The sequence below is a fragment of the Syngnathus scovelli genome, chromosome 3 (assembly GCF_024217435.2).
Source record: "Syngnathus scovelli strain Florida chromosome 3, RoL_Ssco_1.2, whole genome shotgun sequence".
NCBI classification, from domain to species: Eukaryota; Metazoa; Chordata; class Actinopteri; order Syngnathiformes; family Syngnathidae; genus Syngnathus; species Syngnathus scovelli.
Genome location: NC_090849.1, coordinates 14,308,332 through 14,332,518, shown reverse-complemented (window position 1 = coordinate 14,332,518; position 24,187 = coordinate 14,308,332). Strand labels below are relative to the sequence as shown.

Below are 24,187 nucleotides of genomic sequence, written 5' to 3'. Positions count from 1 at the left end.
TCCATTAGGTACACCGCCATTTTCAAGTGTACCAATAACAGGCCACTTTATTAGGGAAATATCATGGTCAAAGGTCACAGGTGTCAAGCTCTAGTCCTCGGGGCCGCATTAACGAAGGAATCTTGGAAAACATGTTGGAATGCGGCCTTGAGGACTAGCGCTTGACACCTGTGACATTTGACCATGATATTTCCCTAATAAAGTGTGTACCTAATGGAGAGTCCATGTGATTCCCTCGTTAAGTGCACCTGCGTGAAAAGTTTTAGCTCCTGCAGAACGTGAAAATGACCAAAAACTTTTCACGCAGGTGCACTTAACGAGGGACTCTTGGAAAACATGTTGGAACGTGGCCCTGATGACTAAAGCTTGACACCTGTGACCTTTGACCATGATATTTCCCTAATAAAGTGGCCTGTTATTAGGTACACTTGAAAATGGCGGTGTACCTAATGGAGTGTCCGTGTGATTCCCTCGTTAAGTGCACCTGCGTGAAAAGTTTTAGCTCGTGCAGAACGTGAAAGGAGCTAAAACTTTTCACGCAGGTGCACTTAACGAGGGAATCTTGGAAAACATGTTGGAATGCGGCCCTGAGGACTAGAGCTTGACGCCTGTGACCTTGGACCATGGTATTTCCCAAATAAAGTGGCCTTTTGTTAGGTACACTTGAAAATGGCAGTGTACCTAATGGAGTGTCTGTGTGATTCCCTCGTTAAGTGCAGGTGCGGGAAAACTTTTAGCTCCTTTTGACCGTGAAAGAAGCTAAAAGTTTTCACGCACCTGCGCTTAACGAGGGTCACTTGGAAAACAAGTTGGAACGCGGCCCCGAGGACTAGAGCTTGACACCCGTGACCTTTGACCATGATATTTCCCCAATAAAGTGGCCTGTTATTAGGTACACTTGAAAATGGCGGTGTACCTAACAGAGTGTCCAAGTGACGTCACAGATCAAACTGTGAATTAGGAGGTGGGGGTGAGGGCGGGTGTGGCACTTTTCACTTAGCTTTTTCCCAATGATAAAATATTTGAGGTCTCAATGGGATTTGAACCCCAGTCACTGGGGTGAGAGTCTGGAATACTAACCACTTCGCTATGGAACCCTCGCTAAAATTACATGGAATATATATGCTTTTATGGAGCAGCTCACCAGCAAGTAGTTATAATGATTACATGGGGCAGCACACAAGCAACTGTTTTGGAAATTTTTCTATGATAAAATAACTTATATAATCTCACTGGGATTTGAACACAGGTCGCTGGGGTGAGAGTACAGAGGACTAACCACTACACTATGGAAACCTCGCTTACATTGTAAGCTTACATATGGTTATATGGGGCAGCACACGAGCAACTGTGATGCATTTTTTTCTATGATAAAATAATTATGGTCTCACTGGGATTTGAACCCAGGTCACTGGGGTGAGAATCCAGAGCTCAAACCATTACACTATGGAAGCCTCGCTTACACAGCACGGAATATATATGGTTTTATAGAGCAGCTCACAAGCAAATAGTTATAATGGTTATATGGGGTAGCACACAAGCAACTGTGTTGCAAATGTTTCAATTATAAAAAATTTAAGTCTCACTGGGATTTGAACCCAGGTCGCTGTGGTAAGACAATGAAAAGGTGTGCCGTGAATGAAAATAGGCTGGGAAACACTGCCTTAGTGTAATGGTTAATGCTCTGGATTTTCACCCTAGTGACCTAGTGAGTTCAAATCCCAGTGGGACACAATAATGTAAAAACCATGCACCTCTCTAAAGCTTAGGGTTAGAGCTAGGGTTATGATTTTTTATATATATATATATAATATTACTCACTAGTGACATCCCGACTGTGTAAAGCAGTCGTAGAGATAGTACCGGTCGCCATTGCACAACTCCAAATATTAATTTACCTCAAGGATATTGTTGTTATGGTAACGGCCTCCAGTTGCATTTAAATCAGTACACAAGCTCTCACTGTGTATTCATAGAGATTTATTAAAATGGAATCACTTACTGGCCTTCAACTCAATTTAATGACTTGTTTTTCATGGAAAATAAAGGTGATTTTTGGTGTGTTTTTTCTATTCTAGTGTTTTGATGGTGTATTTTCTTTCAATGTGTTGTATTTACGAGCAAATGTGGTCTTGACTCTCTTGGGAGTCTATCTGATGAAGTGTTATTTGAATTACTGATTACTGGTGGATTAAATTAATGGTTCAGGCAGGCATTAAAGATCCAGCACACATTGTTTTAATTAGCTTCATGCATAAAATTGTGCTAGATTTGTTTAGGAACTTGTTTTTTGGGAAGGTGTCTCGCTATTAATGTTTTACATGGAAAACACAATGATGGTGCATTTACTGTTTGCAGTTCTATTAAACATGTATTTAAATATATATTAAATCTGTTTAATTGTTGCTAATACTCGTGGTAATGTAGTGTAATGGTGATCTTTAATAGTAAGAAAAAAAGGTTGCATAACCTTCCAATCTAGTAAAGCTGTTTTCAGGCACCAAGGCGTCCAGGCAAATGACCACATCAGAAAAGCAGCAAAAAGACAAACTCCAGGCAACGCACAACATTAAATCAACAATACTCAGCTCAACTTGCCTTGATGTTAGTGATGTGCATTCCAGTTCTTTTAAGTGAACTGAATCTTTAGAATCAGTTCACTCAAAAGATTCGTTCAAACGAGTTGGTCAACCAATCAATCGCGCCCCCCCCCCCCCCATACACACATACACACACACACGCACACACACACACTCACACACACACGCAAATAATTTATTTCTGTGAATTGACTAATTACATCACCATTCATGCACGTAACCACATTGCAAAAACCCAATAATGCCATAAATAGGTGTCAATTTATTTTAATTAATTCCCCTGAATGCTGAACACGCTTCCTGCTGAGAGCAATCTTAGTTGCACTATTTTGTTTTGTTATAATCTTCAACACACACGGTTATTACTATCAGCAGCTCACGTCTGGCAGTGATGACAGCAAAGAGACCCAACAGCACTCAGCACAGTGATGCAGATGATCCGTTAAAATCATTTATAGAGCAATCTGACATCAGCTCTATCTGCTGAGGAGCTGAGGTATTACCCGAGCCAACTTCCTTCTGTTTTTTAAGAAAAGAGTCAAATCAAAGAAATCTCAAGAGAAGAGACAAAATCAGTACTTGAAAATATTTATGAGGCATATTATGTATTACTCAACATCTTAATGATGGTATGTGAAACATATGAAAAGAGTGAAATAAAACATACAGTAAGCTGGCTACCTTAACGGATGTCTTCATGGTGCTTATACAGCCTTTTGAAAAGAAGTGAACGCAGACATCTGCTGGATTGTAGCCACACATCGATTTCCACAAGATTAATTTAATGGTTTAGTGCTGTCTTCTTTCCACTTGCAGTATAGTGTATACAGTTTGATAAGGCATTTTGCCTTTTCACAGTAGATATAAAAGTCTACACACCCCTGTTGAAATGCAAAGTTTTTGCGATGTTAAAAAAAAATGTGACCAAGATCAAACATTTAGAAACATACCCATTTTTGCTATTAATGTGACCTACAACTTGAACAACTCAAAATGATTGGGGAGGTTAAAATAAATGGCTGAATTATATGGTTGCACACCTTTTTCAGAATTAAACAATTGCATTCAAACTCGTGTTGAATGAGAGTCAGTTTAAAATGCCTCTGGTTTACCCCCAAATAAAGTTTTGATGGATTTTCCTGCCATTTTTGTATTTACATCTTAATCAAAAAGCCATGGTGTACAGAAAGATTTCACACCCTATAATTATTATCTGAAGTAATCAATTCGTCATCAATTGGAGAAAATATGGCACAGCAGTGACACGTCTTTCCACACTGCACTTAGCAACACGCAGCACACTGTAAACAAATTGTACATTTGGAGCCAGGATTCAAAGACAGAACAACACTCCTCACATTCAGTCAAATGCTACAAAACTGATGATGAATAAGGAAATTAAATTAATTCAAATTCATTGTGTTGGTGTATAATGGTAAATTCATAAAGTTGCATTCATTGTTGAAATAGTTTAAGATGTAGATGGTTTAATAGTCTATAATAAACACAAGCATTCCACCATATGTTTTACCTTATTAAGCTCCTGTGCGTACAAAAGTCTCTTGGAGACCAGGTTTTCATGGAAATAGTTGTTTCCTTATTGCTTTTCCAGATATTAGTCGTTGACCTGGATATGAGTGCTGTCTGAGGTTGACGTCATTCGTATCTCCACTCTGCTTTCATTAGTAGCCAGCACAAGCAGGAGCACCTTGGTGCCGGGGCTCTGTTCTCCATTCCTTAATACAAACCTAATTCTTGTCTGGATGCCTCAGCACTTCATCTGTAACAAACACATTATTTACTGATGATGAAAGGCATTTTTCCACATTGACTTTTTGTCTTAGAAACAGATGTCAGTGGTATTGTTTAAAGTTATAGTGGATTGTTCAAAGTGTTAATGGATCACGTCTTATTTCAAATGTCTATGTTAAAACAGGTATTTGCTGTCATCACCCCCCCAACATCCGTATAGTGCTGATGATACGTTTTTTTACTCATAAAAATGGTGGCACAGGAACAACAGAAAGTTTTTTTTAAAAAAAAAGCATTTTTTATTTCTGCAAATACTGTACTCAACACACATACAATTTACAGTGAAAGTGGGTTAACACGGTTTGAGTAGGGTCAACAGTATAAGTAACAGTATAATCTCTTTTTTCTCTGGCTAACATGGGTTGCAAATGACCCTTTTCCTCTTCTTTTACACCAACAAATCCCATATCAGCATTGTGTATAATGGTCATGTAAGCATGGAAGACATTTGGAGCTGCACCAATCAACAGAATGAATGTAGTCAATACCTGTAAAAAAATGTATTAATTTTAGCACCATTTGAGTAACAGCCTGAAGAAAGTCTACTCAGATACATTCAAAAAGGCACTTTTAAACATATTTACATTCAAATGCAGAGTACAAAAAAGCTGCCTAGATGCAACACGATCACACTGGTTTGTGACTTTAAACAAGTGGCTCAAGCAGTCAGAATTTTTTTTAATTGTAGAATGAGCAATCACTAATATCAATATTATTTATTGTCATTAATGATGAAAATTTTAAACGGATCAAGCTACTTTCCTCTTGCATTTTCATTTATTTGCCCTAATTAGGCATAATCAGAAGCACTACCACCAGACATTGAATCATCTACCAGAAGACCCAAGCTTGGAAGTTTTGGATCATGTTTTTACTGAAGCAATTAATGCATTTCTTTCCATTTTTGGGGCGACAGATTCAGCCAGTCGTATCGGCCATGACAATGCAATGTTAAGTTCTTTCACCATGTTTCAGTCCTAAGTATCCACAGGATGTATCAGTCACATGATGCATCCGAGGCTCAGGTTTCTGGAGATTTGCCTTAAAAGTATCTAGAGTGAAGCAGCTCAGTAGGGAAATGCCGAGATAGAAATGTAAATGATGAAGATACTCTGGTAGGTCACACGGCCTTGCTGTGAAATGGTGGTGGCCTGCACTTTGAGGCGTACAAGTTCTGGGCTGTCAAGAAGCCGCCGTGTGTAGATGATCCCCCGGCCTGTGTCGTCCCTGATGCCAAATGCTTGTCCCAATAGACCCGTCTCAGATTCTTGCTCTAGTATGATAAAAGATGTGCGTTCTTGCAGGATGCCTGACTCAGAGAACGCGGACAGCCGCACAACGTTGTGATTGGCTGGTATGCCAGAGGGAAGCGTGAGGAGCTTGTACTGCAGGAGCAGAGGAGAGCCTCCGGTGGCGCAGTCCAGAGAGCACGGCTTGTAGCATGTCCTTTTAAAGAGTCAAGAAAGGGAGGCACATGTTGAGACATTTGAATGCTTTTGAAATGCAATCTCTATTATATACACTCATGTATTACCCTGGGCTTCTTCCCCGCTGGTAGGATGCAGGACAGGGAGTGTCCAGGCACTGGTATCCTCCTCTGGTGTTAAAACACATCTGATTGTAGCCACATTGAATGCCTTGCTCTAAACATTCGTCAGTGTCTAGAGTGGGGAAGAAAGTCCACTTGTTGCAATTGTAGAAGAGATGAAGGTGATATCATCACAAGCGGATTTTCTGGTACCTTTACAATTCCTGCCATTGGATAGCAGCTGGTAGCCTGGAGGACACAGACACTGGAAACTGCCAATGGTGTTTCGACATTCATGTTGGCAGGGCTTCCTGAGCAGACATTCATCCACATCTACACAAATGGCAATGCAGGATAGTGAGTAGTGTGTGAAGTTGTAAACTTTATCCAAGGGTAATTGTGAAAATGCCTAGATAGTATAGTTCTGTAAGAAATGGCCAGATCGAGACCTGCTTTGGACCACAATATGATGTGACTGGTTCTGGGTCCCTGGCTGAACACTGCACAAAACTGCCATCAAACTAGCCAAGGTTAAAGGCAACCTTCGATGCAAGCTTACCAACACATTTGCCATCTCTGCTGGTATATCCTAGAGGACAGCTCTGCCTGGTAATACGAGACACCCCGTGAGAACGGGACAAAATTGGCCTGCCAAGGGATGACACCAGCTGCGGCCGAAGTCTCGCTCTGACTCTGGTCCCATTAGTAAAGAACTGTCCTCTCTCTAGCCCTGCACATGAGCGTCCATCCCCAAGCAGCACAGTTCCAGGTGGACACAAGCATCTGAAGCTGCCCGGCACATTGCGGCACTGAAAGACGCACGGGCTTGGCGTCTGCAGGCATTCATCGACGTCTGAATGTATACAGGAGAGTCATTATTACAAAGGCAAATTGGTGTCTAATCTGAAAGAAATAAACTACCTACCCAGACATGGCAGACCAATTCCTTGAGACCGGTACCCTCTGGGACATATACATCCGTAACCTCCGACTGTGTTCTGACAGATCTGAGAGTAGCGACACATGTGACTTCCATCTTGACACTCGTCAATATCTGGAAGAGAAAAGGTCCATCAACTTTTTAAAAACACAAGTGTTAAAACACAGGGTGCCGTTGGGAGTTTTTGGAGCTTATCCCAAAATTCAACCAAAAACGGCCACCACCAAGATTTAACAGTACCTCAATTATTTTACTGTTAAAAAAAACTGTGCGAATCATGACAATGTGCTGCATTAATTCTTAGTTACGTTGCGTTGCACACATCGAAAATACTGCCTATGACTACACCCTGCTGAAGTGTAAACACAAGCCAAATCAAGGTTTACGATTCCAAATCTAACATAGCGAGGTGAACTAAACTGTACCAGCTTGTTTGAATTGTGGTTTTGTATTTAGTCTGTTGGTACTCCTTTTGAGTATCTTTCTGTGGAATCTGTGCAAGAAATTATAGCATTCAAGAAAGCTCTTGCTGACTTTATAGAGGCAAACCAATGGCTGTGTGCTGCCGCTAAGCAATGCAGCAGATTTCTTGTGAAACTCTGTTACACAATATAAAATGCAGTGCCAATGGGATCGTCCCCATCTTCACCCACTCAAGAAAAAAGCGTTTCAATTTTTTTTTGGAGCTTTCAATGATTATCTTACATAATGTAACTCCTGTGGAGTAGGAAACTGGAATGGCTGTGGAAATTCTCATAAACAAATGAAGTGAGAAAGAACAGACACTAACCCATGCACACTCCATTTTCTGCTTTGGTCATGCCAGCTGGGCAGCTGTCGAAACACTGGTACCCTCCGTCAGTGTTCTGACACTGCTGGTGAGCTGGGCACACATTCCTCATGCACTCATTGATGTCTGGAAAAAGGGGTTCGTCACTTCAACATTCAAATCAAACACTAGTCTGCAGTAGACGTGGTATAAAAGGACCAATTTCGTGTTTAAATGGCTGACCAATGCATTGGTGTCCTGACTGCTGATACCCAGGGTGGCAGATGCAGCGGTAGGACCCCAAAGTGTTGAGACACTGATGCTGACACGGCGATATGGTAGACTCTCGACACTCGTCCACATCTAAAACACAGAATTACGTGGCTATCTATTAGCTGGTGACCACTTTGGGGTTCACCCACTGACTGGATGGCTGAAATAGTGCACGTGGTAAAATGGTGACTTGCCTTCGCAGCTGTTTCCTTTAATGCTGGGCTTAAATCCTGCTCCACACTTGGCTTGGCAGCGATAAGTGCCCATTGTGTTGATACATTGCTGGTTGTAGTGGCACATATGTGAGCCTTGGGCACACTCGTCAATATCTGTCAGGTTCAGGTGAAGAATAAGAGATTTCACATGGATTATACAAATTACAACCCTTCGATGCAGTTGGTATTTCACCTTGGCATGTGTTGGTTTCCGTAGAGATGGTAAAGCCAGAAGGGCAGACGCAAGAAAACCCTCCCATGATGTTGTTACACGAGTGAGAGCAGGGAGACTGAAGCGCACATTCGTCTTCATCTAATCGTAACCACACATTGAATTACAATAATAAAATGGCACAATGACATATATTTAAAGTTAAACACTGCCAAACCATGAATGAGACAGAGGCCACCTACCAGCACAGTATGAGGTTGTGTCGAGGACAAAGCCTTTCGGGCAACTGTCTTCATGACCATCTGCAAACAGAACCATTGACTGTGACGTCTTTGTTTTTAAATATTTTCAAATATTTTTTTTAGTTGTATAATTTTCTCCAAATAATTTCCTCTGACCTGGTATGAGAAGGCGTGAAGTAAAGTGGAAGTCCAGTGTAAGAGTAAGCATATTGTAGACACTATTCATTCCGGAAACCTTCAACAACTGGAGCAGAGGGCCCTGGCGGGTCTCCTCGCCCTCGTAGATAATGGTGTGGTTGCAGCGCAGCACCATGGGGGTACCTCCCCTCTGGTGGGTCTGTGATGACCATGAGTACATCTGCCCTTGGCCCGTCTGCACATAGGACTCATCAAACTCCTAGAGTACATAAAATCGATCATAAAAATCAAAAAAACTGCTGAAACTCCTCAGACAACAAGGACTTTTGTGAACACACCTGGAGGCTGACATGTGAGGTTGTTAATGATGGCGGTACAAATCCATTGATTACAATGTCAATCAGTAAAACTCCCTCAGAATCCAGTCCTCTAGCCACATGGAGGACACGAAGGACTTCGCCTGGTTGAAAGATTTTGAAACAATAATATCATAAAAGGATATTTTGCACATTCATTGAGAAACTTTAGCCTTCAAAGACATTAGTCAGTCACGCCATCTTGTGGTTGTTTTGTGAACATCATGACGTAGAACTCATTTTCCTGTTTGTATCATGGTTGATGATGAATATGTAAAATCAAGAACAAACCTGTTTCAAATTCCAGTTGAGACTCCTGCTTGAATTGGCCATGTGTGAAGGAGAAGCCATTCTTCGTGGTCTCTCGCTGAAGCACAGTGGTCCAGTAGATGGGTGCAAAAACAGATACCAGCACCCGCAGCAAGGGACCTACCACATCATCATCATCAATAAACAGACAGAGTACAATGTACGCTATATGATACTAGGATAAACGTGGTACACAAAATGAAGAAAGACAAAAGTAAAATTTGTTGTGACCACTAACCAACGCTTGGAGGAATGTTGTCAAGACGGGCCTGGAGAGTGCTGCTGCCTTCTTCTTCATTATCTGTGATGTTGGCCTCTAGAAAGGACACTCCAAACTCCCTCTCGTTGACCATGCCTATTAGACTTCCTCTGGTCCTGCGAGGGGCTTCACCTTTCATTAGAAAAAAAAAAAAAAAAAACATTACCAAAGCATAATATATGTGTGGATAATGCTTGGGTGAGAAAAAAATGGGGCTTGAAATAACTCTACAAATGAATGTTATGGTCATTGTCACATTTGCATGATAAAGGTAAGATGTAACGTGACTTCTCTTATGCCTTCCTCATGCATCATTACAGAGCGTTTGAAGTGTGTAGAAGTATTCACTAATAAGATTTTTTTTAAATATGAACAAATTAAAAGTTGACGGCCTTTCCGAATCAATGTCTTTGATAGCTCCGCAGCAGAAAAATATTTGTTCATTTATGGATTTTTTTTTTTTTTTTTTTACATAATATTTCATTGCGTACTTACTTTAAAAATAAAAGATACATATAGAATTTTATGTTAAACCTGGACAAAGGCCGGCTTGACATTTCCTGGAGTCAATACTTGGCCCGCTGCATGTTCGTCCACCATTAGCTGGTTCTGGGTTGTTGCAAAGTCGACTGCGCTCTTGGGAGCCTTGACCGCAGACGCTACTACAAGGACCCCAGTCTTGCCAATTGGAGTAGCCTCCATTAACTAAGACATAGAGACAAATTTATTGTGTCCATGAGCAGATATTTGTCACAACCAAAATAATTTGTGATGTGGTCACAAACATAAATTATATAAATGATCAAGAAAGAGAAAAAGACAGTTTCAGTAACAAAGTATGTGAAGGTTGGCGGAAAGGAGTTATGTACTTTGTTAGGGAAGCAAAGCACGGTATTACGTCCAAGTAATGTCCATTCATTAAACAAAGTTAAATTATAAACAAAACTGAAGACTCACTCTGAACCTTGAGAGTAATGGTCCGTTCAGCTGACCCTGCTTCACTCTCAGCCACACATTCATAATCCCCTTCATCTGCAGCCTGTAGATTAAAATGACAAACATCTATTGTTTGATATGATTGGCACTATATTTACAAAAAAAGTTTGCTCCCATAAAAACAAAGCATGAGGACATTACATCTATGACACTTCTTCTGATCAGGGCCATGGGTGCTCTTCTTGAGCCTACGCCATTTGACAGAATGAGAGACTATGCAAACTCTGGACAGATTACAAGTTAAAGATGACATAAGGGGGGCAAATAAATTTAATATATGGATAAGACAAAACATGAGAACACAGTTGAGAGTTAGCCAGTTGAGAGTGTATGTAACTAGCAAAATATTGTTGGGGCCAGGTAGAAGAATATCAGATTGCACCGTGGGAAGAACAGTCATCTGTCTGTGAGAATCTCAGCTTCACGCGATGCAATTACAGCAGCAGTTAGGCACATAACAAGGTTAGAGGCTAAGCAAAGCAGGCCAGAGTATGGGAACATCCAGTTCCCTGTCGACCTCCTCCCTCTGTTAATAATGCAGTTAGTTTCTAACTAAAGTGCCTCCAATCTGATTGTGGTGGAAGCAGGACACTCAGACAGCCACAGGATGAAGCCCTGATTGGATGAATGTGCCTCCTTTGAGAAAAACTTTTTCTCAAGTTTGCTTATGGAAACTTTAAGATTCAAATTTGACTAACGTGCAGGTAATACATTGTGTGAACTTTGTACTTACAGTGATGCTGTAAATGATCAATGATCCATTGTGAAGTGCCTGCATGCGCACAGAGCGGTGCAGGGGTTTTCCGTTCCGGAGCCAGCGGAGAACTGGGTTGGGGTCTCCTTGGACTGGACAGTCGAGCATAGCAGACCCACCTTGAGTGACTGTTTGAAACGTGTGGGCTTCACCCTTTAGAACAGGAGGCTCTAAGAAAAGCATACAGGAGTATGTTGAGGTGGTAACTGTTGCCTGGGCATAGCATTCACTTATCAGTCAAAGTTTACCTCTGATGCGGACAAAGGAGAGCGCTCGGATGGAGCCCACGCTGTTTTCCGCGATACACACATAAGTTCCAGCATCACTCATGGTAACGTTATCGATTATGATGGTGTTCCTGCCAGCTTCATCTACAGTAGCCCCTACAAAACGCGATTCATAAAAACTCATTTAGAAACAAGGTCAGTGGTAAAGATCTTGGCTGGAAGAATAAACATTGTTTCATTGCCCAAATCTTCTCATTGCAGCCTCTCAAAAGTAAAGATTCTTAGATTTCTTTAGTTCTCCACAAAAGCAGACAGATTTATCTTTTCTGATGTATTTGTGATGACCATCAATCTTTCTTGTATTAAATTGCTGAAATGTCATTTTATTCACTAAATAATACCAAACAAAAATGATTGGTTAATAAACAGTAATCGGGGAAAATATTTTTAATACACTTTAATGCAAATCAAATCGTATCCGTTTATTCGACTAATCGGTCGAATAATCGAGACTAATAGATACTGAAACTAAACGAGAGTGACACGATAGAGACTATTAATGTACATTTGAAAATATGTGCTCTACAACGATGCCATTTTAGGTAAATGATACCTGGGTAAGGTTTATTGTTGACAGTCCAGGAGATGACAGGAGAAGGTGTTCCTTGTGCATGACAAGATAAGGCCAGATCCTGCCCTTTATTTAAGGTAACATCACCAGGTAGCTCTTTAAAGGCAGGTCGCATATTGACGGACAAGTGAATATCCTGTTTTGTGGATCCTGCCTCATTGGTGGCTACACATGTGAAAAGTCCAGCATCTCCTGGCTATGTAAGAAAAAGCAAACTTATTAATAGATCCAGACTAGGCGGACACCTAAGCTGCTAATGTTCTCACGCTCACCTCAGCCCTCTCGATAATCAGCTCTCCAGATCGCAGGATGGTGAATTTGCCCGGACGTTTGAGCAAAACTTCACCATCCTTTTCCCATGATACTTTGGGATCTGGTGAACCTTGAGCAGCACAAGGTAGCAAGGCCTGAAATCCTTGAATGACTGACATCTCGGTTTGACCAGGAAGAATCATCGGGGGAACTGAAACACAACGACAGGATGACTACGATATACTGTAAAGCCTGCTTTCCAATACTTTGGTATACGCTGTCATTCCCAACACTATCCAATCTTTCATCTGATCACGTCAGACTTTTAGTGTTAGAACAAAAAAAAACATAAATTTACCTCTTATATCTCATTAACCCACAAATGTGTTCGAATTGCTCTCTTACCATATCTTTGACACCCAACTATTTCTTCAGGGTCCATGCAAAAATCTCAGTATACATTTCCAAACTTAAATCACTTCATCTATTCTTGGAGCTTTGATGCCTTTTTAATCAACATACACAAAGCAGTGTAATTTCCCAAGTTGACTCACTTTGAATCACCAGTCTGATGTCTTGACTGATTCTGCCAGCAAGATTTTTGGCAGTACATGTGTACGTCCCAGCATCACTGCGCTGGGTAGATGTGATCACCAGTGTACCGTTTGCATATATATGAATATGAGCACTGTCAACTAAAGGTCTCCTGTCTTTGTGCCAAGTAACGTCCGGTTGGGGTTGGCCATCAGCCACACACTCCAAACTGACAGGTTGGCCTAGCACAGCAATGTATTCCACATGGGGCACACTCAGCACCGGTGGAACTGAGGACACACAGACCATATGCTATTATTATCATGTCATACAATTTGAATGCAAGTGGCAGGCATGTCTTGCTTATTTTTTGCAAGCAAAGTATACCTTGAAGCACAAGTTTAGTTCTTCCCACAGCAACACCAGCTTCATTTTTTGCTAGGCATTGGTACATTCCTGCATCACCAAGAGTAACACGAGCAAACTTGAGGGCGCCATTTGAGAGCACAGCTAGCCTGTGACCTGTAAAACAAGTAAAAGTTATGTTTAGAACCAACATGTCCTTTGCCCTTTCGTAGCATTCATGATGTGCTTTTGTTACCAGCTGCTATAGGAACACCCTCTCTTTGCCAGGTAATGGACGGCCTAGGAAATCCTTGAACCTCACAGGGTAAGATGGTCCCGTGATGTAACACCACTTGGACTTCCTCTGGCATGGGTCTGATTTCTGGGGACTCTGTCGGATCAAGGTAAAGTGAAATTATTTAACTAGGGCTAGGCAACGATTGTCACGATTAATCGCATGGGGTCTTTGTGATTAAACACAATTAATCGCAATATACGCATATTCCCCCAAAATTGAAATGTAGTGTAGAGCACACTTTTTATTTTAATGTATTGTCATATAAATAAAAATGCCATAATATTTGCAGGGCTAACGCTTGTGACATTTTCATACACTAGCTGTTTAATATAATATTCACTATGAATCTCAATTTAAAGCATGTAATCAAAGCAAACCAAAGCTTTATGTTTTAGGAACATTTTCTATTGAAAAATATATAATAGTAATAATAATAATAATAATGTCAACACAATTATGACATTATTGTATTATATCTGATCGCCAGACTGCCACTATATTTAGTTTTCTGGTTCCAGTGAGTGCTGGAGCTGGAAGCAACAGATTTTCATAATAAATAATATGAACAGTGTTAATGCGTGATAAAATAATTGTTGCCATTAATAAATTAGTAAATTACTGTGAAAATAATTTATTAACTTGCCCAGCCCTAGTTTCAACTTGTGATATGCTTTTTAAATAAAATATAGTCATGTCGTATACCTTGATGCTAGCAAATGGAAACAAACCTTGCACCGTAAGTGAAATGTGTTTGTGAGCCACTCCAGCTGCATTGCGAGCTGAGCATGTGTACCTGCCGGCGTGGCTTGGTAACACAGAAGTTATCTCCAACACCCCTGCAGAAAATATACATAGCATATGCAGTTGTCACATATAAACATATAATTTTGATACAACAGACTTTTATAATCAGTTTCACCAGTGCAGTGGTTACTGGCAACACGCACAAAGTTTCCACAGGTCCACACAGAAGCAAAGTTTTAGAATTACTAATTTATGTCAACCATGGGTGAAACAGTGGAGGAAACAATGGCATGAGACCTCCAATTAGAAGAAGCACTTTGCTTACCTTGCAGACTACAAAAATGAACTTCTGCATCAGGGTCTGCCTAAATATGTCCACTTTTTATACTTGAGAAACCACCCTAACCCTACCATCCAACTCTTCCAAAGATTTATTTATATGTCTTTTCAGAAACCCGCCTAACTTACTTATTAATATTTTTTCTTTTTTTTTTTTAACTCAGGTTAAAAATTGATCTAAAAATGAACAATAAAATAGATGTGTTTTCTACTCTGTGTTTTGCGATAATCCCTAAAAGACAAGTATTTGGTATTTTACCAGTAGGAAGGGCGCGGTAACTTCCTCCTCTAGATCCCAGCTTGGCTCCACCTTTTGTCCAGGAGACGATTGGCTGAGGTTGGCCTTTAACTTGACAAGGCAACTCCACAGGAGACATTTTCACGGCTGTGACTGTTGTGACATCGTCTTCAATAGATGGTGGGACTACAAGATCAAACACCAAAAACACATTTCTTGAATTTAGACATTTAAAGTCGCTGTGTACCTGGACCACCTTAAAATTCATACCTTGGAGGATGACCTCAATAACCCTGCGCTCCTCTCCAACATCATTCACAGCTGTGCACTCAAAGTACCCTTCATCCTCATTGGACGGCGATAAAAGTACCAGTGACCCAGAAGATAATAACCTTTAAAAATAATGCAATTAAATATTTTCTTATGATTTCAATATCACTGGTGTGATACACAAAACGGTGTATTTACCTGTATGCATTAGACTGATGGCTACTATCAAGAGGGGAGCCATTCCTTTTCCAGGACACTTTAGGAGGAGGTATGCCTGTTGTCTCACAGCTCAGGACAGCTCTGATGCCTGTGGTTACTGTTGTGTTGAACGGGCCAGGACTGATTGAAGGACCCACTAATGGAACACAGAGCAGATCCAACATGACCACAATCACATTGATTTATAATTTACAGTTTTGCTCTGTTTACCAAACACTCTGAGATCGATTCCCCGGTGGTCCGAGCCTGCCTGGTTTGATACCGTGCAGTGGTAGCGGCCAGCATCACTTAGCTGAACTCCGTGCACACGTAAAGAGCCTTCTGGTAGCATGGTGTACCTGAAATGTTTTACATGCTGATTCATCTTCATAAAACACATCCGATGGGATTCTGATCCGTTGGTTGATTTAATACACGCTGTGATTGCAACTCAATTTTAGTATGAATATAAATTCTTGAAAACCTGTGAATTGTATTGTTGTTTGAAAAGGCTTTTAAAAATGCTTTTCATTTGTGCTGCAAATTGAAATTCATGAATATGCTTCAAATTAAATTAATCCATCAAAATTGGCAGTCTGACTGACTTTGCTTTTTAGGTACTGAACATTAAATGGCATCTCCTAAAGAATCACTTGGAGGAAGTACATTTCATGGTTTATTAGAAGAATGAATTTCACTTGAACTGATGTGGAACAAGCTTAAAAAATGATGTTCTGTGAAATTAGAAAAGGTGTCCTTTTAACCACGTTAAAAGAAAATAAAGACCTACTTGTTGTTATCGTGGGTTATGGGGAAGCCATCTTTTCTCCACATAATTGTCGGAGACGTGCCATCTTCAACTTCACAAGGCAAAATTGCATCCTGGCCTATATGAGCTGTCACCACTGCGGTGCTCTCCTTAATCACTGGTGGCACTGAGAGGCAGACGTATGATTAGAGTCAACATGTCAAAGCAGTTTTAACCATGTCTGTTAAAAGCAAATTACAGAGAATCTCCACAATGAAGAAGAGACTGGTGCTTCCTGCCATGTTGGTAACCACACAACTGTACTGGCCACTGTCCTCTGGTCTGACGTCCTGTATTTCAAGGTACTGGCCTCCTGCAAGCCGCTGAATGCGGCCACCCAGCTAATTGGACAGAAGGTTGGCAGCAAAATAGACAATTTATGCGAGTTACAGATGTTCTTTGACTTCATTAGCTGTTTGTGAAAGTTTTCACATCCTGTACCTGCATCTGGACCTCATCCTTGTACCAGTCAATATCAGGAGGAGGGTCACTGTCAGCCAGGCACTCCAGGGTCAAATGTCCATTAACTGGCACTGACAATGTTCTAACATCTTCAGAGCCAAGAAGGGTCGGTGGGACTGAAGTATGACCAAGGTTTGTATAATCACATACTAATTCTGACGGCATCGGTTTGTGTAGTTGAAAGAATGTTCGACTGACTACACACAATTTACACTGTGCTCCTTAGAAATAGATTTTTTTTCTCTTACCTTGTACTCGAACCCAATAGTTTCTTCCATCCTCTCCAGCTGGGCTGCTGGCCAAGCAGGTGTACAGACCTGCATCCTCAACCTTGAAGAAGACACATGTGGCGTGTCATGTTGACATTTTGACAGTCTCAGATTTATATTCAATGCTTTTTTGTTTGTTTATAGTGTATTGTACTGGAAAGAAAATCAGATGCATCATACTACATTGTCTACAATGAGTGATGAGAATGATGACTGACATTTTTATATCTTCCAATGTGTGACCAATTCCAGCAAACAATTGAATTCAGCTCTCAACTCTTTTTAATTGCAAATACCTGCTGAGCTTAGATATTTTTTAATCCTCTTTTTAAAACATTTAATTCTCAGAGCCATTCTCTAGCTTTAAGCTTAGTAGGTGCAATTATGATACATTTTACATAAATCTCATAGCTGCAGTACATACGTATTTTGACAACAAAGCATTACACGGCACATACACTGTAGCTTTAGTTGCTATTAGATGCTGTTATCTACCTGAATTTTGCTGATACTAAGAATGTGTCCATCCTCCTGAATGATGTTGTTTCCTTCCAGCGGACGACCGTCCTTGAGCCAGCTAAGGGTGGGGGGCGGTACTCCCTCTGCAGAGCACTCCAACTCCAGAGGGCTGTTTACTGCAATCGTCAGCTCGTGTGGGTCATCAGATTCGTATATCTTTGGAGGCTCTGGATCAGAATAAAAGTTGTTTTGTCATAAAGTGTTCATACCGGGATAAAAACAAAGTTTCAGTTTTACAATACAGTTGAAGTTTTTTACCAAGAATGGTAAGATTAAAACTCTTTGTGCTGCTTCCAGCTTGGTTGCTAGCAACACAGCTGTAGAGGCCTGCCTCCGAAGGTGCCACATCAGGCAGCTGCAGCCGCGTCTCCTGTCCATCCAACAGCAGGTTCCGATGAAGTGATAGCGGCTGGCCGTCTTTCATCCAAGTCAACGTTGGAGGAGGAACACCACGGGCCTCACAGGTAAGAGTTACTAATGATCCTTGCACAACCGTCACCGGTTCTACAGGTTCCACATGATCCACACCAGGCGGCACTGTAGAACATGTGTGACACACCTGAATCCAAAATGCTACAAATAATACTTTTTCAAAATTGATGGAAAATAATGCGTTAGTGCGAGTTGCATCATTTTTATGCATTAAACATCAACTACCTTGGACCTGAACGTCATAGCTAAGTTCAGCAAGACCAGCTCGGCTGCGAGCTATGCATGTGTAAACGCCAGCATCTGACAACTGCACAGGAGAAATCCTAAATGAGACAAAGGGACAGTCAGTATTTCTTTTACCCATAATTTTACAATGTATACACAGAAATCAACAATGAAGACGGACCTAAGTACAGAGTCACCAGAAACTAAGCGTGTATGGGGTGATAAAAGTAAAGGTTGTCCATTTTTGAGCCAGCTGATCTGAGGTGGAGGGTCTCCATCAGCACGACACTCAAGAGTCACAGCACTGTCCTGTAAGGCCTGCAACACTTTGGGTTCGGTGGTCTCGCCCAATATGGATGGTCGTACTGTGACCAAAAAAACAGTCAAACAATAACATGTAATTTGATCAAAAAGCACAACAGTTGAATGTTAAAACTGACCAAGGACAAAGAGAGTGTAGATCTTGCTCTCCTGACCAGCAGGGCTGACAGCCAAACAGGTATATGTTCCAGAGTCCTCAGGACTAAGGCCTAGTAATGTCAATGTGCTGCCATCGGGCGTCACACTGGTAAATAACAAGAACAAAATAGTGGACATGCTATGAACACCAGAACAACAATTTCATCATTATGATCACCTCCCCAAGTCTTTCTCACGGTCAAACATATGGCTGTCTGTTGCACTAACTTCCATTTAGCATACAAGCTACTGAACATCTGTATGCCAGCTGCTATTAATGTTCCCCATGAATGCACCATAAAAAAATCCATTTGTCTCCCTACACATTCATCTTTTATGTTTATAAACATCAGAGCTAATGATTTTTAGTATAATCCCCAAACCTTTGGAGAATGTCAAAGTTGAATACGTAGTTGTGACTATTGTCAAACAAATCGAGCTACTTTGCAAATACAAATAATCTAGTATGACAATGACCTCATACAATGCATTATTGTTCTGTCAGCAAATATGGACTGGAAACAGCTTACGCAATGTGACGAGTATCGGAACCTTCCAAAGTCAAGCCGTCTTTTAGCCAGCTAAGGTTAGGTGTGGGGTTTCCAGTTGCTTTGCACTCGAGTGTTATCTCTTCACCCGTGGGTGCACTAACTTCAGATGGATGATCAGAGTCCAGAATAGTAGGTGACACTACAGAGGAAAAAGACAACTGGTCAACTCAAACAATCGTTTCTTCTTTCTTGGATAACACATTTTAAATGACAATCAATAGTCATTTATTTCAGGTAATAGACGTCATTCTTTACCCTGCACTGTGAGAATATAGTCCTTTTGTTCCTGTCCTTCACTGTTCTTGGCAACGCAGGTGTAAGTTCCGGCATGAGACAGAGTAAGAGGCCCCAACTCAAGGCGGTTCCCTCGGATAGACCACTGCCAGTGCAGGCTACTCTCTGGAAACAAATACAATATCATGTTACACTCCTATAGTATTTATATTTCTTTATCACGGTCTTACCGATAGGTGTTCCATCTTTGAGCCATGTAATGCTTGGAACAGGGACTCCCGAGGCCTCACAGCGAAGTGATACAAGAGAGCCCAGGGTGTAGTTTAGGGCCTCCGAGAGAGGCTCATCGAGGACAGGTGGAACTGTTAATTTATATTTGCACTGTAGTTTAAACACTGTCACCACTCTGGGTTCACTACTGTTGTGCATGACACGCGATATTCTCACCGTAAACTGCGAGTCTGAAGGTTCTGTCTACCTGGCCAGCTATATTGGATACTTTGCAAGTATAGGTGCCACCGTCTGCCATCTGGGAGTAAAGAAATTTCCAAATTATGGATTTCGTGTGCGGGCGGCTCGGTGGCGCACTGGGTAGCACGTCCGCCTCACAGTTAGGAGGGTGCGGGTTCGATTCCACCTCCGGCCCTCCCTGTGTGGAGTTTGCATGTTCTCCCCGGGCCCGCGTGGGTTTTCTCCGGGCACTCCGGTTTCCTCCCACATTCCAAAAACATGCTTGGTAGGCCGATTGAAGACTCCAAATTGTCCCTAGGTGTGAGTGTGAGTGCGATTGGTTGTCTGTCTCTGTGTGCCCTGCGATTGGCTGGCAACCAGTTCAGGGTGTCCCCCGCCTACTGCCCGATGACGGCTGGGATAGGCTCCAGCACGCCCGCGACCCCCGTGGGGACTAAGCGGTTCAGAAAATGGATGGATGGATGGATGGATTTCGTGTGCGAGCGTAGCGTAGAATGATGGAATGGCTTTGGAGTTTGCAAAGTTGTGTTTGAAAGCATAAAGTTTTCCTGACCTGAACTCCTGTGATCTCCAGTTGGTGGTGATCTGTCTTCAGTCCATTCCCTGGAACTAGTTGGAGTCCATTTTTATACCATGTGACCTCAGGCTCAGGGACACCATGGGCTTCGCATTGCAGGGTTACAGAAGAGCCGAGCTGCGGGGTCACCACATCTGACTCGGCATCAAGACGAGACTTCAGGGTGGGCAGGACTGTTGGTTTGCATTTAGAATGAGAACATGATCTCATTGTGTGATTCATTTCAACTTGTCATGAGTCACTTTTAAGCTACGCATTCTCTGTTACGGCTGTGATAAACAGTTTTTTTTTGCTGAGACAATGCTTTGTAATGTAATCATCTGTGTATGACGCTGACGTGTGCAGATGGCTCACCATAAACACTGAGGAGTAGACTCTTCTGGTCCTGGCCAGCTGAATTAGAGGCCGTGCACACGTATTGTCCTGCATCCTCCAGTCTTGCCCTGGGCAGCTGTAACATCTGGCCTCCTATGAAGTAGGAATGGCAACATATCAAATTTACTTTTAAAATACTTGCATTGTCTGGACTGACCGACCACCCATCAATATGGAAATGAAACTACAAAATAATTCAACTGTCGTTTAAGTCACTTTCACATCATTGTCAAATTTCCCTGAATTACATTGGATAATTGTATCCTTCATTATAAGCTGCACATTCCACTCATATAGTGCTGATATGGTCCAGGTGGGGGGCAAAGTGGGATGTCCGCTGCATTCACCACCTTTACGGACAAGTGTAATTCAGCGGCTCTGTGAAAACGCTGACTCTGCGAGGGAAGCTCTCATGCTGTCAATAATCAAAGCTGTCTTTGTGGGCGCTTGTGAATGCTTTGCAGCTCAGCCACCCAGAGCTCCACCTCACACTGCCATAGTAACAAAATCTATAACAATCTAATGTTCTGTCACAGATATCATACAAAGACACCAGAGAACTGTTTAAAGTTCCATACATAATAATATCCTTTAAAGAAAAAAAAGCAAAGGAATAACAAAGACCATAACAGCATACTGTATTAAAAACATGCAGCTGGGTCATTGTTATTGAAAGTTTGTTGTGTCCTAGATCTAACCTGGCAATAGGTGGATACCGCTACTAAAGCGGAGGATCTGCCCATCTTTGGTCCAAGTGATTTCTGGTGGAGGGTATGCTTGTACATCACACAGCAATGACACCATATGACCCTCAGTCACACTCAGCTCCTCCTCTTTAGGGCCTAATATTCTCGGTGGTACTATGACAAAAAAATACATACTGTAGATATGAGTCAAGTCAAAAATCCTCAGCAATGATAGACACTCAATGAAAGTATATCCAAGAGAACAAGAACAACATATATTTTCTTTACCTTGAACAGTTAGACTGAAGAGCTTCTCAACTGACCCGACCTTGTTTTCTGCTGTACACAAGTATCCAGCCATGTCTGAAACCTGCACACTGAGGAGCTGTATAAAATGATGAAAGTTATTGCAAAACACATCAGGTCATATTTCAATTTATTGGCTCAGTGGGACAACACTGCTTTACCTGCAGTTGTGTCCTGTCCTCACTGATGAGATGCTGTGAGTCCGTGTCAACTGGCTGTCCATCTCTAGACCACGAGATAGCTGGAGCTGGATGTCCAGTTACATCACAATGAAGGGCCACAGTGCTGTTGACCACTGCTCCTATTTCCTCCATAAACTCCTCAGATGCCCCCATGATCACAGGTGATACTGCCAATTTCAAATAATGCAATGGATTGTTTTTTATCATGCAACAAAATTAGACAAGCCTTCATGCTTACCCAAGACCTCCAATTCAAAATGCAAATGATCCTCTCCAGCTTCATTGACAGCCTCGCATGTGTACCTTCCTGCATCCTCTTTCTGAACCCGAGCAATTTGTAACACCTGTCCACCTGAGAAAACCAAGATGAGCAATTTGCTCTTTAGTCATCAAATATGAGCTCACACAATGACCTCTAATCTGACCTGGCAGTAATATTGCTCCGTCAGCGCTGGTGAGCTTCTGTCCATCTTTGTACCAATTGAGCTTAGGGGGTGGTATGGCGTTACTTTCGCAGGAGAGGCTGATGGGATGGCCAAGGATTACTTCCCGCTTGGCTACTATGTCCTCATTCTCCTCATCCTCTCTGTCCTCCACACCCCAGGCTGCTTCTCTGTTAGTCACGCGATGGAAGACCGGAGGAACTAAAAGGTGATGCCAAGTTTCTACTAGTTTAGAGCCTTGTTCAACTGCCGTGTGATATACGTAACTTTGATACGGCTTAACGCACCTTGTACGGCAACATGGAAGTATCTCTTGTCTTCTCCTGCCGAGTTGGTGACCACGCATGTGTACTGACCTTCATGGGACAGCATTGCATTCTCTAGCTGCAGGAAGGCCCCACTCACCAAAATGCCAACATGGTTGTTTCCTGTCAACGACTAAAGGATAAAAATAACTGACTTAGATCCCAGGATAAGCGATGAACATTGTGAGTTTGTGCTGTAAAACATCTGAGCTAATTGTAATCTTGGAAACGCTGTGTCTCACTAACCTGCCCATCTTTGAACCAGGCAACCTTGGGCTCAGGGAAACCTTTAGCAAGGCAGGAGAGAGTTAAACTGTCATTGATTCGTACTTTCTTTTCCCGAGTGCCGATAGATGCTGGGTCCCCGTCGATTTGTGGGGGTACTTGAGAGGAAAGAAAAGCAGAATGAGATGCATCGTTGGACAACAAATTTGGCCTCAAACACATGAAAATGCGCCTTACCTAGAACACTAAGAGAATAGTGCTTGACAGCAGTGCCAGCTGGATTGGAAGCCCGGCACGTATAAAGGCCTGTGCTGTCCCCTTGTGCTGAGCCGACCCTTAAAGCCTGACCACCTTGGGTGTATGTCAACTGGGCGCTCGACACAATGGGCTGGTTGTCTTTCAACCAGGTGATGCTCGGCATGGGTGAACCTTCTACATCACAGAGAAGGACTATCGGGAAGCCCAGCACCACTGTCACATTTGAGGTCTCACCAGGACCCTTAATTGTTGGAGGAGCTGCACAGAAAGCAGACCGTTCATGCACCAAAACATTTGAAGTATTTAGTGTACCTATAACAGCACTGTTACCAAAACACTTTTGTGACTATAATCTCATCCCCAGTGGCCATCTCATCCCCAATAGTAATTGTTTAATAACTTTCTTTTTTTTTTTCTCTCTCTCTCATAATTATGAGCAAGGAAAGAAAATGAAAACCTTGCACTGTTAGTCTGAACTGCCGTATCTGTGTCCCCGCATTGTTGCTGGCCAAACACTGGTAAAGTCCTTGATCTCTCAACCGGGCTGATTTCACTTTCAGCACCTGGCCATCCTCCAGGAACTCCACATGTGGATCTCCATCACGGGATAGCACCCTGAGAACAGGAAGGACCGATACAGTATATCATATCCTTGGAGTCGATGCTGAAATAAACGTCTGAAAAACGATGCATACTCTCCGTCGCGACTCCATTCCACTCTTGGTGCTGGGCGCCCACTAACTCTGCACTGAAACTCCACCTCCTGGCCAAGGACGGCTGTTATATCTTGGAGTTTGGATGTTCCTGAGATCACTGGTGGAGCTGCAACGGTATGTTAACACACAATATGGTACTTACTCAACACTGAACGCATGTCTTTAGTAAATTCAGGTAATTGTAAAATAAAACATGCAATATTTATGTAATAATGTATAAATGTAATCCCATTATGGATGGATAG

The 24,187-nt window shown here is 41.9% G+C and overlaps 1 protein-coding gene and 1 long non-coding RNA gene across 3 annotated transcripts in view; one reads left to right on the top strand and one right to left on the bottom strand.

Annotated features, from left to right (window-relative positions):
• Positions 1 to 5,261: 5,261 nt before the first annotated feature.
• The window catches only part of hmcn2 (hemicentin 2), a 39,148-nt gene continuing 20,222 nt past the window's right edge, over positions 5,262 to 24,187 (bottom strand). Inside the window, exons 29-81 of one of the 2 annotated variants that reach the window (XM_049763457.1) lie at positions 23,922 to 24,048; positions 23,684 to 23,841; positions 23,206 to 23,484; positions 22,990 to 23,126; positions 22,726 to 22,876; positions 22,421 to 22,639; positions 22,234 to 22,347; positions 21,975 to 22,162; positions 21,796 to 21,892; positions 21,520 to 21,681; positions 20,801 to 20,914; positions 20,423 to 20,619; positions 19,846 to 19,927; positions 19,629 to 19,760; positions 19,420 to 19,563; positions 19,144 to 19,303; positions 18,595 to 18,719; positions 18,336 to 18,519; positions 18,155 to 18,252; positions 17,756 to 18,034; positions 17,474 to 17,664; positions 16,958 to 17,039; positions 16,689 to 16,825; positions 16,447 to 16,588; positions 16,230 to 16,374; positions 15,671 to 15,798; positions 15,440 to 15,596; positions 15,242 to 15,363; positions 14,993 to 15,157; positions 14,379 to 14,486; positions 13,609 to 13,743; positions 13,395 to 13,529; positions 13,028 to 13,297; positions 12,494 to 12,684; positions 12,204 to 12,417; positions 11,612 to 11,746; positions 11,343 to 11,533; positions 10,571 to 10,652; positions 10,148 to 10,318; positions 9,593 to 9,745; positions 9,337 to 9,474; positions 9,028 to 9,149; positions 8,708 to 8,948; positions 8,552 to 8,611; positions 8,331 to 8,450; positions 8,117 to 8,251; positions 7,893 to 8,012; positions 7,671 to 7,796; positions 6,866 to 6,994; positions 6,500 to 6,793; positions 6,154 to 6,273; positions 5,947 to 6,073; positions 5,262 to 5,858 (exon numbers count right to left, since the gene is read on the bottom strand). In XM_049763457.1, the coding sequence (XP_049619414.1) occupies positions 5,480 to 5,858; positions 5,947 to 6,073; positions 6,154 to 6,273; positions 6,500 to 6,793; positions 6,866 to 6,994; positions 7,671 to 7,796; positions 7,893 to 8,012; positions 8,117 to 8,251; positions 8,331 to 8,450; positions 8,552 to 8,611; positions 8,708 to 8,948; positions 9,028 to 9,149; positions 9,337 to 9,474; positions 9,593 to 9,745; positions 10,148 to 10,318; positions 10,571 to 10,652; positions 11,343 to 11,533; positions 11,612 to 11,746; positions 12,204 to 12,417; positions 12,494 to 12,684; positions 13,028 to 13,297; positions 13,395 to 13,529; positions 13,609 to 13,743; positions 14,379 to 14,486; positions 14,993 to 15,157; positions 15,242 to 15,363; positions 15,440 to 15,596; positions 15,671 to 15,798; positions 16,230 to 16,374; positions 16,447 to 16,588; positions 16,689 to 16,825; positions 16,958 to 17,039; positions 17,474 to 17,664; positions 17,756 to 18,034; positions 18,155 to 18,252; positions 18,336 to 18,519; positions 18,595 to 18,719; positions 19,144 to 19,303; positions 19,420 to 19,563; positions 19,629 to 19,760; positions 19,846 to 19,927; positions 20,423 to 20,619; positions 20,801 to 20,914; positions 21,520 to 21,681; positions 21,796 to 21,892; positions 21,975 to 22,162; positions 22,234 to 22,347; positions 22,421 to 22,639; positions 22,726 to 22,876; positions 22,990 to 23,126; positions 23,206 to 23,484; positions 23,684 to 23,841; positions 23,922 to 24,048 (8,312 nt within the window). In that variant the 3' untranslated portion in view covers positions 5,262 to 5,479. Of the gene's footprint in view, positions 5,859 to 5,946; positions 6,074 to 6,153; positions 6,274 to 6,499; positions 6,794 to 6,865; positions 6,995 to 7,670; positions 7,797 to 7,892; positions 8,013 to 8,116; positions 8,252 to 8,330; positions 8,451 to 8,551; positions 8,612 to 8,707; positions 8,949 to 9,027; positions 9,150 to 9,336; positions 9,475 to 9,592; positions 9,746 to 10,147; positions 10,319 to 10,570; positions 10,653 to 11,342; positions 11,534 to 11,611; positions 11,747 to 12,203; positions 12,418 to 12,493; positions 12,685 to 13,027; positions 13,298 to 13,394; positions 13,530 to 13,608; positions 13,744 to 14,378; positions 14,487 to 14,992; positions 15,364 to 15,439; positions 15,597 to 15,670; positions 15,799 to 16,229; positions 16,375 to 16,446; positions 16,589 to 16,688; positions 16,826 to 16,957; positions 17,040 to 17,473; positions 17,665 to 17,755; positions 18,035 to 18,154; positions 18,253 to 18,335; positions 18,520 to 18,594; positions 18,720 to 19,143; positions 19,304 to 19,419; positions 19,564 to 19,628; positions 19,761 to 19,845; positions 19,928 to 20,422; positions 20,620 to 20,800; positions 20,915 to 21,519; positions 21,682 to 21,795; positions 21,893 to 21,974; positions 22,163 to 22,233; positions 22,348 to 22,420; positions 22,640 to 22,725; positions 22,877 to 22,989; positions 23,127 to 23,205; positions 23,485 to 23,683; positions 23,842 to 23,921; positions 24,049 to 24,187 lie in introns of both variants that reach the window. The other variant, XM_049763456.1, reaches the window with a different exon arrangement.
• Positions 11,097 to 21,325, top strand: LOC125994248 (uncharacterized). Its single transcript, XR_007490554.2, has 7 exons — positions 11,097 to 11,313; positions 13,196 to 13,540; positions 13,612 to 13,756; positions 15,055 to 16,841; positions 17,534 to 17,631; positions 17,795 to 17,961; positions 20,792 to 21,325. It is a non-coding gene; the product is annotated as an uncharacterized lncRNA (long non-coding RNA).